At 45.6% G+C, this 15,271-nt stretch overlaps 1 protein-coding gene across 6 annotated transcripts in view; it reads left to right on the top strand.

The window, feature by feature from the left end:
* The window catches only part of ENOX2 (ecto-NOX disulfide-thiol exchanger 2), a 1,377,678-nt gene that overhangs the window by 1,300,529 nt on the left and 61,878 nt on the right, over window positions 1-15,271 (top strand). For all 6 annotated transcript variants that reach the window (XM_085607631.1, XM_085607636.1, XM_085607633.1 and 3 more), the window contains one exon: window positions 4,965-5,079. In XM_085607631.1, coding sequence (XP_085463757.1) covers window positions 4,965-5,079 — 115 coding nt within the window. The remainder of the gene's footprint in view (window positions 1-4,964; window positions 5,080-15,271) is intronic.

Below are 15,271 nucleotides of genomic sequence, written 5' to 3' on the forward strand. Positions count from 1 at the left end.
AGTGTAGAAGGCAGTCGGGTTCTTTCTCAAGTCGGGTAGAGTCTTTCTAAAGGTCAAAATATCTTGCCGGTCCCACGGCTGGTAGACCCAGTTATATACAACCCTTCCCTTCGCATCTTGGTGGTTGATGTCGTCGTGTGTTCCCTGACCCCGTGGGGGGACCCAGTAGGGGGCAGCTTCTTTAATGGGCATCATGGCATCGGTCCTTCCTCCCTGGGGCTTAGTTGCTATGGGGGTTTCTGTTTTGGTGGTCTGTCCATGTTCTTTAAGGTGTCGGTAGACCTCGAGTGTACGAGTGAAGAGGTTCGCTACATCGCCCTCTCTTTCTTCCCCAATGTCTACCTTCCTATATAGGGCCGCTAAGCCTTCGGGACCTTTATCGTGGTACCTATCCTCATATGCATTCAGGGCGTGATAACAGAGCCGTACGACGAAGTGTCGTCTGCGGCTGTCGTCTGCGGCTGTCGGCATACGAGTTATACACGTCTGTTATATACTCCTCACTTTCTTTTCGTTCCACCAGCGTCCCTACTATCTTGTCAATTCCTGCTCGTTCATCCTTAGTTAATCGATTCATTCTGGTGGACTCTTTCTTTCCTATCTCATGGTCGTCTAGCGTTGTAGTCGACGTTGGGTTCGGCACAAGAGGCTCAGCCGGCGCGGAGGCCGTGAGGGCCGAGGCCCCTGTACTGCTTTCGCTCGTGTTCGGGGGTTGTGGGTGTTGCACTATTGATTGGGAGGGTGCATACGGAGGGGGCATGTAAATGATCGGGGGACCTAACAGTAACTCGTCGTTCGTTCGCTGCTTGGAGGACAACTCAGGGTAGAGCAAAGAAGGGGTCCTAACAGCGTACTGGCCTGAGGTTTCGGGCTCCTGTCTTAGTTTAGTTTCCCTTCTCTCCTTTATGTCTTCTTCTAACTTTCTAGCGGCAAGGTGAGCTGCCTTTCGTAATTCCTTTTCTGCTTTTACTTCTTCCCTCTTTTTCCGTTGCGTCGCTTCTTTGCGCCACATGCCGATACTGTCAAGCATAGTAGGCGTCGTCTTATTGCTACGCAGAGCTATTTCTAGCGCTTCTATCTTATGGTCGTCGAAGGATCCCATCAGTGGCCACTGACTTTCGGGGTCCTTCTTGGTATATTTATGCCACAGCTTGCTATAAGCTACGGCGACTAGTCCATATTTAGTGAACATGTCCTTATTAGGGGTGCCTTCCAGTGGAGCCGGGTGGTTCACCTCTAATAAGCGGTCCGGGCAGAACCAACTACCAATCAGTGGGGAGAAGATAGGCATGACGGGTTTCAACGGGGACAAAAGTCAGCACTACCTATCTTTTCACTGCTTGCAAAGACTAGACAGAATATCTCTATTCTTCGTTATTTGTAAGCAGAGAATACCTCCAAAGAACCAATATCGAACAACTAGTGTTCGGACAATCAATCAATCAATCAATGGGGAGATAAAGATAGGCACGACGGGTTTCAACGGGGACAAAAGTCTGCGTTACCTACCCTTCACTATTTGCAAAGACTAGACAGAATATTCCTATTCTACGTTATTTGCAAACAGAGAATATCTCAAAAAGCACTATTCTTCAAAACAATCAATGTTCGGACAATCAATCAATGGGGAGATAAAGATAGGCACGACGGGTTTCAACGGGGACAAAAGTCTGCGTTACCTACCCTTCACTATCTGCAAAGGGAGAGAGAGAGAGAGTATTTCTACTCCTCCCCGTTTGTAGACAGCGAATATCTCAAAAAGAACAATCAATGAGCAATACTAGTATTTCCAAAGCATCAAACAATCAATCAATTATTTCTCAATTTGTCGTGTATCACGACCTTACCCGGACCGCGTGGACAGTTTCTCGTCTTCCGCCTCCAGCGCCCGATCGTCCTCTACTCTCCGTATTTGCCGCGGCACTCCTGATGGTTCCCAGTCAGGACCGTAGATCACTCGAGAGAGGTCTGCTCGGAACCAGTGAAGTTCGGATGATCGGCTGCCAGACGAGGGTCTATTGGGCAGGAGCTCTCCCGATCGTTGCAGTCGTTCACTCTGTCGTCGGGACCTCTCCCACTGGATCCACGTGTCGCTGATGGGCCCAACGTTGGGTGCCAATTGTTAAATGGTAGCGGCAGTTTCAGTCGATAACCTTTCAAGTATTTGCCCGGCGGTAATCGCCTCTCATACCACTCGATAATTTACCAATAAAAGAGGCAGGCGCCGGAGACTGGAAGGCAGGAAACAAAGTTTTATTCCGTCGGAGCAGAACACATCAGATCAGACAGCAAGGTATCGTCACGAGGTGCTCTAACTGTATCTCTGAGACCTGGTCTCTTATACACTGGTTTATTGCTTTATTACACATAGTACATTCTTGAGATTCCCTTGATGTACGGGGGGACTATCCCCTGAAGCCCCGGTTCAGATCCGATCCCACACATAGATACAGTAGAAGTTCCCACCCCACCCACAGTAGGAGATGGCTATTGCGCAGCAGGGTATTCCGCCAATTCCTGGGGGGCGTGTGACCGGTCGGGTCTCAGGGAGTAGGGGCTTTGATCTACTGTAATCCCTTTGATGTGGGGTGTTTCCCTTACAGTAGGGGCAATAAACTGCATCTGCAGGGCTAGGTGATGGCCTGGGACCAGTTCAGACAATGGGGCGCAGAGGAAGGGGGTTATCAAAGGAGAGGCATGACCATGTATGGGTTGTCGGTCGGAAGTGGTTCCGTAGCAGGGTCGCGCAGAAAGAGAGGGTTTATGGCCTGTATGAGAGAGCGGGGGTGGCCAGCGCGCGGGGGATGCTCGCAGCGCCAAGGGGACCGCGCTGGCGATTGACAATGAGTGGGGAGAGAGTGGGGTGCCTAAAATGGCGGCCGTGCATTCACTGTGCGTGGCGCTGAGGAGAGGCAAGATGGCGCAGATAATGTTCAGTTTGTAAGCTAAATTTCCACACTGTGACTCTGGGCTGTAGCTCACTTAATCTCCCCGACGGCCCCCAGCGCCTGGGACCCTTAGGGGTAATTAGTTCACGCTTTACAAATTCCCGGTTATTATTATTATTATTATTGCAAGAGCATACAAGACCGGGCTTGATCAGCTGTTCAGGGATCTCTGCCTTTAAGGAATGACTGTCTCTCTCCTATACTGGAGGATCCAGGGAGAGGAGGAGGTACAGCAAGCACCATTATTCTAGGCATAGGCTCTATGCCCATTACATTTTGTCAAGGATGATAATGAAGACTGATTCCCTTCGGTAAACATCGTTTACAACGATGTTTACACATCGCATGCCATTTCAACGCGGTCCATACAAAGACCGCATTGTTACATTGCATGCCATTACAACACAAGCCATTACAATGACTTGCTGTAGTGGGCAGAAGGTGTTGGATTTTAAATTCAACACCTTCCCTACTGTTGCACAGACTGGAGTTGAAATAGTAAATTATACTATTCCAACAACCAGCGCCCCCCCTACAGCACGTCGTTGTAATGACTTGCGTTATAATGGTCTGCGATGTAGCAATGCGGCCGTTGTAATGACCGCGTTATAATGGCATGCGTTCTAAACACATGCTTTGTAACGTGGCATATTCAAGCCCTTCACCATGCTTGTTGTCATAGACTGATACAGCAACAAACACAACATAGACGCTGAGATGGACCCACCATTTATCAAGAATTTACCACTTGAGGTTGCTCTGTTTGTTAATTGAGGCAGTCAACCTTGATGTTTGCACTTAATGTTGATATCATCGACATGGAAGCACAGGAGTCGTACATCAACATAGACTTCCTTTTAAATCACTTTCACCAGCAATCTCTCTAGTTCATCCTTGGACCCCTATAGTTACCAGACTAGAAGATGACCCATTTCAGACTTCCCTTCTGTTTTCATATTTGTGGTTAAGGTAATTGTGGGCAGTGTTCATTCAAAGATGGTAGCAATGAAATCTCACTGATCATTACACCCCAAGGTGGTATCAGCGTTTTATTTGAATCAGCCTCTTTTTTGATGCAATTCTTTAAAAATCCCTCTTTACCGAAGGAGAGGCCTTTATTCAACTTAAGCCATCAGAAGAGTCCTAATAAAGAAGAAAGACTTCAGTAAATTCACTAAGTTGTTTAACTGTCATCCTACAAGGACAGGCTTCCCAACTGACACACAGTTTATTTGTAGATAGATTGTTTCCTGTATACTACGGTGTTATTATATGGCTCACTTATTAAAACGTGTGATAGGATTGACTGCTTGTTGAAAAATGCCCTAATAGATTATATTTGTAAATTCACAACATTAGTGTCAATTCACACATTTTCTAATCATTATTGTGTGGTTTCAGATACCAGAGCAGGCTCAGTAGTTGGTGAGGCTACTCTGATGAAAGGAAGGGGAAGAAAAGATGTGTTTCCCATTCGATCTCTGATTGGCAAGTTTGCTCACCACTACAGAAAATACTGCTCAACAAAAGTATACAAAGCATAGCATACAAGTAGGAATTTGCTCACAATAGGGATATTTGCATTAGAAAAAGGTGTCAAACAGGCTTCAGATGGTAATCAGAGGGTGGCTTTTGTAGATCTTATCTGATAATTCTCGCATGCAAAAAGAAAAAAAACAACCATTGAAGCAGGGAGCATTTTTCTCTTCTCTTCTCTTTGTTCAAGGCGAGATCCACAGATTCTGTTTGAAGATCTGTTCAATCAGATTGGCTTGTAGGAGTTGAGAATTTTTGTTTCAGTTGGGTTTCCTTGCGTCTTTGTGCAGTCTTTGCTTCCCCTCAATGTTTCTTTCACTGGAAGCTCATGTTTCTTGAAGTTAAATGAATATTTAACTAGTTGACATATCCTAGCACCATGATTAAAAAAAAAGCACAAATATGTCAGCATGATTTCTTTAGAGCAAACTTGTTAATTTTTATTGTATTTAACTGTTTCATTCCTTTGATTTTCTGCAGCTTGAAAACGGTACTCCTGTGCCAAGTATGGCTAACGAGGGTGAGGAATTTCCACCTGAGAAGCAGCTCAGCAGTGAAAGTCCAGTGAAATCTGAACGCGAAGCACTTCTCGTTGGTAGGTTTGAGAATGGTTGTGGACAGCACAGAGAGTAAACTTTTAAAGTGGAGGGGCAATGCCAACATTTTACTGCGAATGTACATCTAGTGGCACTTCGGCTGACCCTGTGCTGAAGTACGCATATGCACACCCACACATGCATGCATACTCACATCCCCCACCACTACACATGAATACTCACACTGACCCATTCATAAGCCCACACCAGTGCATAGTCACAAATCCTGGCACCCACACGTTCACACCCAAATAAACATTCAGTGCCCCACGTTATTCGGTGGGCCACACAGGTGATAAAAACTCCATTCCACATAGAAGATGGCACCAGCACATGGCAGGAGGAGGGAGCAGACCCCCTTGGAAAAATGACAGCCTAGGAGGAGGGAGCGTAGCTGACTATAGCAGGCCAGGAGAGTAGATATCTGTTGGGCCCAGCAGCCCCAATGGTGCTTGAGTGCATGTGTGGGGGAAGACAGGGGTGAGGGAACAGGCTGGCTCGGGGCTCAAAGTAAATAGGAGGCACTGCTAGAGAAGACTGGGACCCCACTCAGGCAGCAATGGCTGTGATATACTCTCAGTTCCAGGTAAATCCCACCACCTCCTCCCATTAACTAAACTTGTTAAGTATTAGCTAAAGATAGAAGGCTCTTTCCCAACTCGTCACAGGGTGGTTTGTGTTCATAGACACTTGCTGATCCAGACCCACTCTGTGACAAGTTGGGTATGGGTGTTGCGAGGCTTCCCTGACTTGGTCATCCCCTAGCACTTAATGGACGACACCTAAAGTACCCGGGACTGACTGCATCTGTGACCCTATTTATGAAGAGGACCTTCACCAAATGAGCCCTGTGCTTTGCCAGGCTGTCAGATAACTCAAGCTGTGAAATCTTCACATCCAGCAAACTTTTGGCTGGGTAGTGCATATGTATCAGTGAGGGAAGAATCTAGCTCTGTTCTTGACCTTGACAGTAATGTTATTTATTGTAGGGTGCTTGTAATGCACATTATCACTCGTGTGGAGTTCCGAGGCACAGTATCAACAGGTTCCTACATCAATTCCTGACAGTGGCCATCTATTGAACAAAAGCTACATTTTAAGTAGCATGCCAAAATTCAGAAGCCTTGCTTCTGCCTTCATGGCAAGCAGTAGAGAATTCCAGAAGAGGAATATATAACCAATGCCATAATATATTTTATAGAGCAGACAAGCTGCTTTGAATTTGTTTTTTATGGCTACCGCGAACCAGTGCAGTTGTTTTCAGTATTCAGAGACATGGTTATATTTTTGGGAATTAAGAGGAGTCTTACAATGGCGTTCCAAATGTATTTAAGTTGCAAAATGCTTTTTTTGTCTTTTTGGAAGACCTAAATAAATGGTATTGCCAAAGTCAAGTCTAGACTGTATGGAGACATTGGGGGACATGGAAGAAAAGGATAGAAAAGAAAGTACTCTTTTCAGTATTGTGAGCTGATAAAACATGATTTGGTGTCTGCAGTGACCTAGGGTTACAGAGTCTAATATATTGACTAAATTATGCTCTTTTGTAATCGGCGTGAGGAAGCTGCCCACTGACAGTGGCAAAAAAGCATTGTCCTGTTTTGATATAATTCAGAAGAATTTCGTTTTTCAATAGAATAAGCCTCAGGAAATTTGTAGTCATCCAGTTTGTGGTGAATGTAAGAGTTGTCGCTCAGTCATTGCCAGCAGGCAACTTGAAGATAAATTGAGTATCGTCTGTGCTGTAATTGTAGATTTTCGTTTGGAGATTGTGATGCAGTTGCGTGAGGAAACAGAGATAAAATTTAAATACTAGTGAGGATAGTGTTGAGCCTTGTGGTACTCTCTGAAGTGGCAGGGAAGTAAGGTTTTCTAGAAAGCTTATTGTGATGTGCCTGCAAGAAAGGAATGTATCCATTTGAGGATATTCCCACCCAAGTCAGCCTTTAAAGGCATTGCAATAGAATTAGTAAGTGACAGCGATCCAAATGAATCGGGATCCCCTCACCACCCTCGTCTACCATAATCTGAGTGTCATCAGTCAGAGATGTGGCCACACGTTTCTTACTTCTTCCCATCCTACAACCTGCTTGCATGGGCTGTAGTAGGTTATTTGACTCAACAAAACTCTGTACTGTGAATGTTTAGCTTGACTGGGCAGTAATGCAAAGGGTCAGTAGTTAGCAGGGACCAGAGATTATATTTAGAATTGGCCTAAAAGGCATATTTAAAAACAAATATTTTTTTTAATTAAATAATTCGACCAAAACACATCAATTGATTACAAGCAGGCGACTTCATCCTTTCTCAGTGACATTGTATATAATACAAAATACGTTACAGTTATCATATTGATTAGATCAGGGGGTTTCAAGAGTGTCAGTGTCAATCTGCTGACCCGGTGGGAGACAAATATCGCCTCTGTAGTGGTTCCATGCTCCCCATACCTTCTTCCATTTCCCAGGGCATCCTCTAGCTATGAAGACTGACTTTTCCCTATACATGCACCAGTCTAGATCCTCCTTCCACCTCCTCAATTGAGGCGGCTGACTAGAACCCCACTGCTGTGCGATGTTTCTTTTTGCTATCATATGTGCCAATGTTGTCCATTGCGTAGTGTATGTGTTGAGATCTGTGGGCTCCCAGACATTTAGTATGCACTTCCGAGCCTCTGGCTGCATGTCAACTCCCAATACTGCCCGTAGTGTGTGGTGGATGTCTCTCCAAAGCTATTGTATCTGTTGATAATTCCACAGTATGTGAATGAATGTTAAATACTACAGATGGTACCAGTTCCTAAAGGGAGATATAGGGACAGCAGCCTGTTATGGTTGCAGAGAACAAAGGTGGGGGATTAAAGTTTCTCCAAAACAGGAATGAATGTGTAGGAGTGGGGAGTGGTACTCCTGTTCGTGTTGTGCCCTCACACACCTTTTCAGGTGTAGAGCATCATCATTGGGCACTGCTCCTCGTGGGGGTGGCGCTGCAGTCCCTCACAGGCCCTACAGGAGGGCTCTCTGTCGGAGATCTTTAAGGAGTAGCCGCAGTTGTGCATGAGGGTGTGTGGGCCAAATGGTGATGGTGAGTGTCGTTAAAATAACCCGTTGGTACCCTATTAGGTTCATTGGTGAGTCCTCTGGTTTAGGTTAAAAACAAAGCGGGATGGAGATGCACTTTATGCTAATTGAGAGGGGATAAAACAGATGTAATCGCTCTACTCTCAACCCATGTAGTAGTGTTCTAGTGAGGATTAAAAGTGAAGAGTGGTCGACATGTTTCGCGCTATTAATGGGTCCCTAATGGATCCCGCAGCGCTTCATCAGGACCGTCAAAAATAGCGAGGGAAAGGTAGAATCGGGGAAAGACACCCTATATTGCTACAAAACCTGTTGTTGAGGTTGCGTAAACCTGGTATGGTTTTGAGTCACGTCTTATGCGTGTACTCTAGTTCAAACCTGGTGAAGACAAAAGGGGAGGGGGGAAAAAAGACACAACTTATGTCAAAGCAAATAAAAGAAAACACTGTGGAGTACATTAAAAACTGAACATGGAGAGGAAACTATCAGTAGCGTCCCATAAGGTGGTAGTCTGGGTACGGAGCTGCGTGACACGGAATGCAGTTGGTGGAGAGTGGCTCCAAAATTGACCAGAATGGTGAACACCCTAATACTAGTGTCCAGAAGAAAAAAATGCTGAAAGAGTGTGTGGTATTGCGGTGGAACCATTCGGTGTCCCAAAGAGGGGTGGTGCCCTAGGATAGATCAAACACGGATGTCTCCATCGTAAGCGGCGTACTCAAGGAGACAGTGTGTGCATAGAGATCGCTAGGTAAACGATCAGTCTCATGGAGAAAGATGCGGTTGTGCGGGCTGGAGTGGTCTCTATAAAGACAAATGGTGAGAGGGAGTGGCACAGAACATGCTGCGAGGTGGGATAGCGTAGGTACATGGTCGGTACCTGCTAAGAACGTAGCTAGATGTGCTGTGAATGGTGGTTCATGCGGCGTACCTACATGTATGGTACTGGGCAGTAGGCGTAAGGAAACAAGGAGACTATGTGGGCGTTGCACTGCTAATCGTGCTTTTGAATGAGACACATCTGTCTCACAGACTGGATGGCCGTAAGGACTGAGTTTAACAGTAAGAGTGGATAGTAACACATCATGTAGGTACTGAGTCCTAATGCTGTATATAAGACGCCCCGGCGTAGGTGCAGTGTCCGTAAACAATGGTATCTACGGCATAGTGGGGGTAGATTGGAATATAAACCCCCGATACGCTCAAGCTGTGGGAGTCGGGACCTAATATGCAACAAGAGTGAGGCGGCATATTCAGGAAAAAGTGTTGTGCCAAAGGTGAAACATGTAAAAGCAAAAAATACAGCACGGACATATCATACCCTTCCCTGGATGGGGTAAGGCTTCTTCGGCGTGTAGCGGTAGAGTGAGGGGGGAGCTGTGAAGGGGGAGGAAAAGCAAAGCGAAACAGCGCTAGTTAAAAAACAACAACACTGAATTACTTGCATCGGGATTACCTTACAATCTCGTCGTGGATGAACAACGCAAAGGGAGACTTACTTATCGCCCTCCGTCCATATCCTGGAGACCTAACAGCCTGCCCAGTACGCCGGTAACGCTGTCCTTGCTGTCCCTGCATATGTAGTCGGGACCGATAAGAATTGTTTAACGTCATAGAGTATGCGACCGCGGTTAATGGGTGGATATGTAGAGAGGGGATCAGGAAGAACGCGGCCATCTTGGAAGGGTGTTTGGTACTGAAATGTAAATCGGTTCCAATATGTGCTGCAGCTCCTTCCTTTTTTTCTGGGTGACTTTTGTATAATATTATGTATTCTGCCATGATAAGGTCACAGTCAGTGGAGAACCAAGTCTCCATGAGGAACAGTAAGTAAAGGTTTTCGTTAGTGATATCAGCGTTAATCATATTTCAGTTTTTTACTGCCAATCTTGTATTGTATTAGTGTGTGTCTTCTTACTTGAATTTGGGGCTCCATTTTTTAATATGTTGTGAATAAACGTCTTAATTTCTAAGTTTAGGTTTACAGTTCCTAGTCACTGGATAGTTGCTACAGAAAAGGAATGGAAGTTACTCACTATATTAAGTGAGGAGCGTGGTTGGCTACAGAAGGGCTTTCTATAGGTGCACGTAATGCATATGCCCTCTGTGCTTCAGTGCCACGACCTCCATTTTAACCCCTTCGATGCTGCGCAGATTCCGCCGCTGTGCTGGCGGAATCTTGCGCGGGCGGGGTCATGACGGAATGGTTCCGTCATGAGCACAGCTCAACCGTGGGTCATGACGGAACCATTCCGTCATGAGCACCGAAGGGGTTAAGGACCTCGTCAAATCATCAGTATCTGATGTCACTGGCCCTGCTCCAAACCAGGCAGGTCAGGCTAGCAAAATCAGGCAAGTTAAATAGGCTGCTAAAGAATACAATCTAAAAAAACAAAGGAAAAATACAAGATAAGTGCCCAGGTACACTATTGGTACAAGGAAAGTAATTAAAATCAAAGTGAAAAATAATTTAAGAAAAAAGGATTGCGATGTTCAAGCACCCATGAGGGTGGATACGAGGAAATAAAGTATGACCAGTGGAATTTTTTAAGTTGCTTTCACTAAGTATCATTGTCTGAATGGAATATGTCTGTTTCCAATGTAAAGCCCCAAGCAAGTGATTTGAATCTGATGTCCCTGGCCCCTCGCCGAGTCAGATGTTCCAGGCATTTGAAAATGGGTCAAAGAATCAAAGCTAAAATAACTAAGAAAATCAAGATCAGAAGCCGGGCTCCCTCCACGAGTACTGAAGGAGCACTCTGTAGATTAGATTGGCAATAAAGTACTGCTATAATTGGGGTTCAATTGCCCAACACAGCCCTGAAGTCACTACAGCTACTTCACTATTGATAGCTTACCCCTGCTTCGAAGGTAGATGAAACAACTCCTTACCTCTTTGAATTCTGCTTCCTAAACCTTTTTTCTCGTATGGCAAAAGGAGTTGGAGGATATTTGTTTTTCAACCTGCCTTTTCAGGGTGAAGGTATGTTATAGCTACTATACAAAACTTAAAATCCCTTGAAAACTGCAAATTTATTGTTAGATATTCAACCATAACTCTCTCCAGTACACTACCTACGATCTGACACATAATGCCACTGATAAACTCATAACTTACATAATTAGCATTAGGTCTTTCAAAGATTCATAAGCTTGAGTCATTCCCTGTGGTCCAGTTTGGTGTCCAACAGTACTTTACAACATTAGTGAAGTGTTAACATACCTGGAAGGCTGTACAACTATGTACATTTAGTACGACATTCACATAATTGAAAAGGGTTCAGACATCAGTCATTGAGGTGAATGTGCTCCGAACTCCATTGGCCTTGGAGGCAACCATAGTTCAGATTTCTGTTGCACATCATGCTTGAAGGGAGGGGGTGCCCTGGGAGCTTTGCTTTACTTTAAGATAAGTGCTTCAAATAATTTATATTCTTTTTTCTGCTTCATTCGGATTAGCTATCCAAATTCTCTAGCAGCTCGCTCAGTCAGGAAATGTTGATTTTTGATATTTGGGTCATGGAGGCCAGATTTTCATTTAAGATGGCCGAATCCTCCAATAAACCCTTGTCCAGGCCTTGTGCCACTTTTAGGCAGAAAAGAATCAGAAAAGGAATCAGAAAAGACAACCCACACCAGATGTGCATTTTCTGCCTTTGCTTTAACTACAAGGTTAATATTGGAAGATCTGCTGCAATTTTTTTCAGACATTGAAAGACAGGTTGCAGTGTCTCCTTAATTTCCTTGACAAATCTTCCAAAGATGCCTCTGCCTTAGAGTCGAGTCTGTCTTGGAAGCTGACAAGCAGCACCCACTTTTCTGCCAATGGATGGAGAATTACTCCCGAGGAAAATGCACAAAGCTGGGATTTTGTGGCCAAGAATCTGATCTGCAGGTGGACAAGTCTGCTGTTAATGATTTTATGGATCATTGAGTTTATCCTGTATTGGGGTATCTTTCCTCGATTCACATGCCTGAATCATTCCCCGTCGCCGAGGTGGGTGTCCCACGGTAAATACAAAAGTAGTGCTAAAAATAATAGTAGTAGTAGGCCCCAAAGAAAAGGCCTATGGCCTAGATCTTAGTAGCCTATCTACATCATTATGCCAAAAGAACCAAAAAATTGGTACCAACCAATCAGCCATCAGCACCCTCTAGAACACTCAGCAGAGCCAGTTCTCCTCAGATTTTCACCGCACGTCGTGTAGAAGGGAGTCTCCCTGAGTGCCACTCAGTTTTCTACTTTATTCCATGATGTCTGACAAGAAAGCCTTGTTCAAGTCCTGCAGAACCTGCGCCAAGAAGAGTCCATGTTGATGACCAGCATATGGACTGCATCTACTGCCTCTACCCTAAACATGAGGCAAAAGATTGCAAAATTTGCCGGACCTTCCCTACTAAGACTCTTAGGGATAGGGAGGCGAGAGTGCTGTTATGGCTTAAATCCTCTTTGGCTGAAGACGATGATAGAGCCTCAACTTCCAGCAAGAGAGCTAGGTCTCATGACAGCTCTTCAAGCGAGGGGAATAAGCACCATAAATCTTCCCACTCTACTTCTGGCCCTTCTCAGAGGACTCCTCTCATTTCCTCTGGGTCAGCGCACTCTCCTCAGGACTCTGCTCTCACGGACTCTAAAAAGCCGTCTTCAAAAACTGTGAGTAAAAGCCTTTCAAAATCTCGGGCTTTTCCTCCTTCGTCGACGATTTCTGTCACTTCTTCTGCTCCTTCGTCGACGGAGATTGTCTCGACGACATCTATTACCTCTCCTATACTGTCGACGAGGATTACTATCCTGTCAAAGAAACCCATCGTCGACGAAGACCTCGTCGACGAAGTCAACGTCGAAATCCATATCGACGGCGTTACCGTCGACGAAGCCTCCATCGTCGACGAGAGAGGTATCATCGACGAAGATACAGCTGGTTACTACCCCGTCGACGAAGGTCCTGTTGACGTCGAGCCCGTCGACGAGAGTCCCATCGACGAAGGGCCCGTCGACGAAGATCCCGACTTCGAGCCCGTCGACGACGATGACTAAGAGCCCGTCGACGACGAATCCACCGACGGAGAGCCCGTCGACAACAATTCCATTGACTGGAGATTTACCTGTTCTGTCTGCGGCACCTGCATTCCTTATAGCTCCTACTCATTCAACTCCTGTTTCATCTAGGATTTTTCAGCTCAAAACATTTCAGAGACATGAATATAGCGATATTTCACCGCTTACTCCCTCAGATCTCCTGGAAACATATGTGCAGGATGAGGATGATGATTACGAGGACGAAGAGGAAGAAGGACCATTTGGAATAGCTCATCATCCTTCTGAGCTACATATCACATGTCAGGATGATGATGATGAAGAGGAGGAGAATTATCAGGAACAATATTATCAAGAGGACATTGTCGTCCCGCATCCCAGAGTTTACCATAGACAACCTCACCAGAGTGAGATGTCGCATCTGCCTCCAACTCTGATACAAGACCTGCAAGCCATGCTAGCAGATTACAGACAGCGTTTCCCCCCACAGCAAGTCATTCCACAGGTTCCACCACCACCTGGGCCGGTTCCGGATCCTTTGCCTTCACCTGACGCTCCTGTTCCAACGCCTCAGCTTCCAGAACCTCATCATGACCAGCATCAGAGTCAGGACACGTCCTCTGAAGAGGAATTTGAAGAGGGTGAACTTCCAGAGACCATTCCGGCAGATCCTTGGGATTCTTATATTATCCCTATGCCTTCGCCACCGACTCCTCTACCATCTGATTCGCCCCCAGAGGATATAGGGGTATTTCTAATGCAGCGAGCTGCTGCTAGATTTCAGTTGCCTGTTACGGTTGAGCAATCTGAATGCTTCCTACATGATTTTAAGTAGGAATCCAGAAAGATTACAAGAGCTGTCCCCATAATTGATTACATCTGGAAAGAAGGGGTCAAAATCATGAAAACTCCTGCATGTGTGCCAGCAGTGCTTCCACGGATAGACAAGAAATACCGTGCTCCGGCCAATAGTCCATCCTGTCTCATTGGCTATCCTGGACCAGATTCGGTCATTTCCCAGGCTGCCCAACAAAGATCTAAGAACCCGGCAACACCCATTACTACACCGCCGGACAAGGAAGGGCGTCTTCTTGATTTGAACGGCAAGAAGTTTTCAACAATGGCAGCTGCCTCCATCAGAGCAGCTAACTCCCTAGCAATAATAGGGCGTTATGACCGCCAAATGTGGTCAGAGATGGCTGGACTTATTGAGTTCATTCCGGAAGACAAGAGACAGGAAGCAAGAAAAATTCTATTAGAAGGAGAGCGTGCGGCATCTGAAACCATAGATTGAGCACTAGACACTGTGAATACAAATTTTCGCCAGCTACCTGGTGCGGCAGTACTCAGATGCCAGGGTTGGCTTAAGGCCACCACTTTCAGACCTGAAGTCCAGACAAAAATATTGGATATGGCCTATGATGGCGAATCGTTGTTTGGAAAACACATCGACAAAGCTCTCCAAGCAATAAAAACTGATACTGATACGGCAAGATCCTTGGGTTCATAGCAGTACAAATGCGGAACCTTCAGAGGTGCAAGAGGGCGTGGGTTTTCCTCTAGAGGAGGATACCAAAACCAGCAGAATAGACAATACCAGCCCCAATATAGACAAACTTATCAATCTTCATACAGGCAATCCAACACGTCTGGTTTCTCTCGTCTGGGCAGAAGAAAAAGATCGCAAAATCAAGGACGGGACGCCAACAGAAAGCAGTGATCTCTGCAGGGCGCATTCCACTCCTATTCCCCTCCCTGTGGGCGCGAAAATTTCAGCATTTGTGGACAAGTGGCAAGAAATTACATCAGACCAATGGGTTCTAGACCTGGGGAACAACTGTCATACCTTAGAATTTGTCACCAAGCCACCCACCACTCCGCCCAAGGGACCCCCTCCCCCTCGTCTTCACTTTTTATTCAAAGAAGCTTTAACGATGCTCCTCAAGAATGCAATCGAGAAGGTTCCATCACATCAGAAACGAACGGGTTTCTATTCCCGATTTTTTCTTATCAAAAAGAAATCAGGGGAATGGCGCAGGATTCTAGACCTTCGCAACCTAAACCGATTCCTCCAAA

Source organism: Triturus cristatus, chromosome 5_2, assembly GCF_964204655.1.
Source record: "Triturus cristatus chromosome 5_2, aTriCri1.1, whole genome shotgun sequence".
Taxonomy (NCBI): domain Eukaryota; kingdom Metazoa; phylum Chordata; class Amphibia; order Caudata; family Salamandridae; genus Triturus; species Triturus cristatus.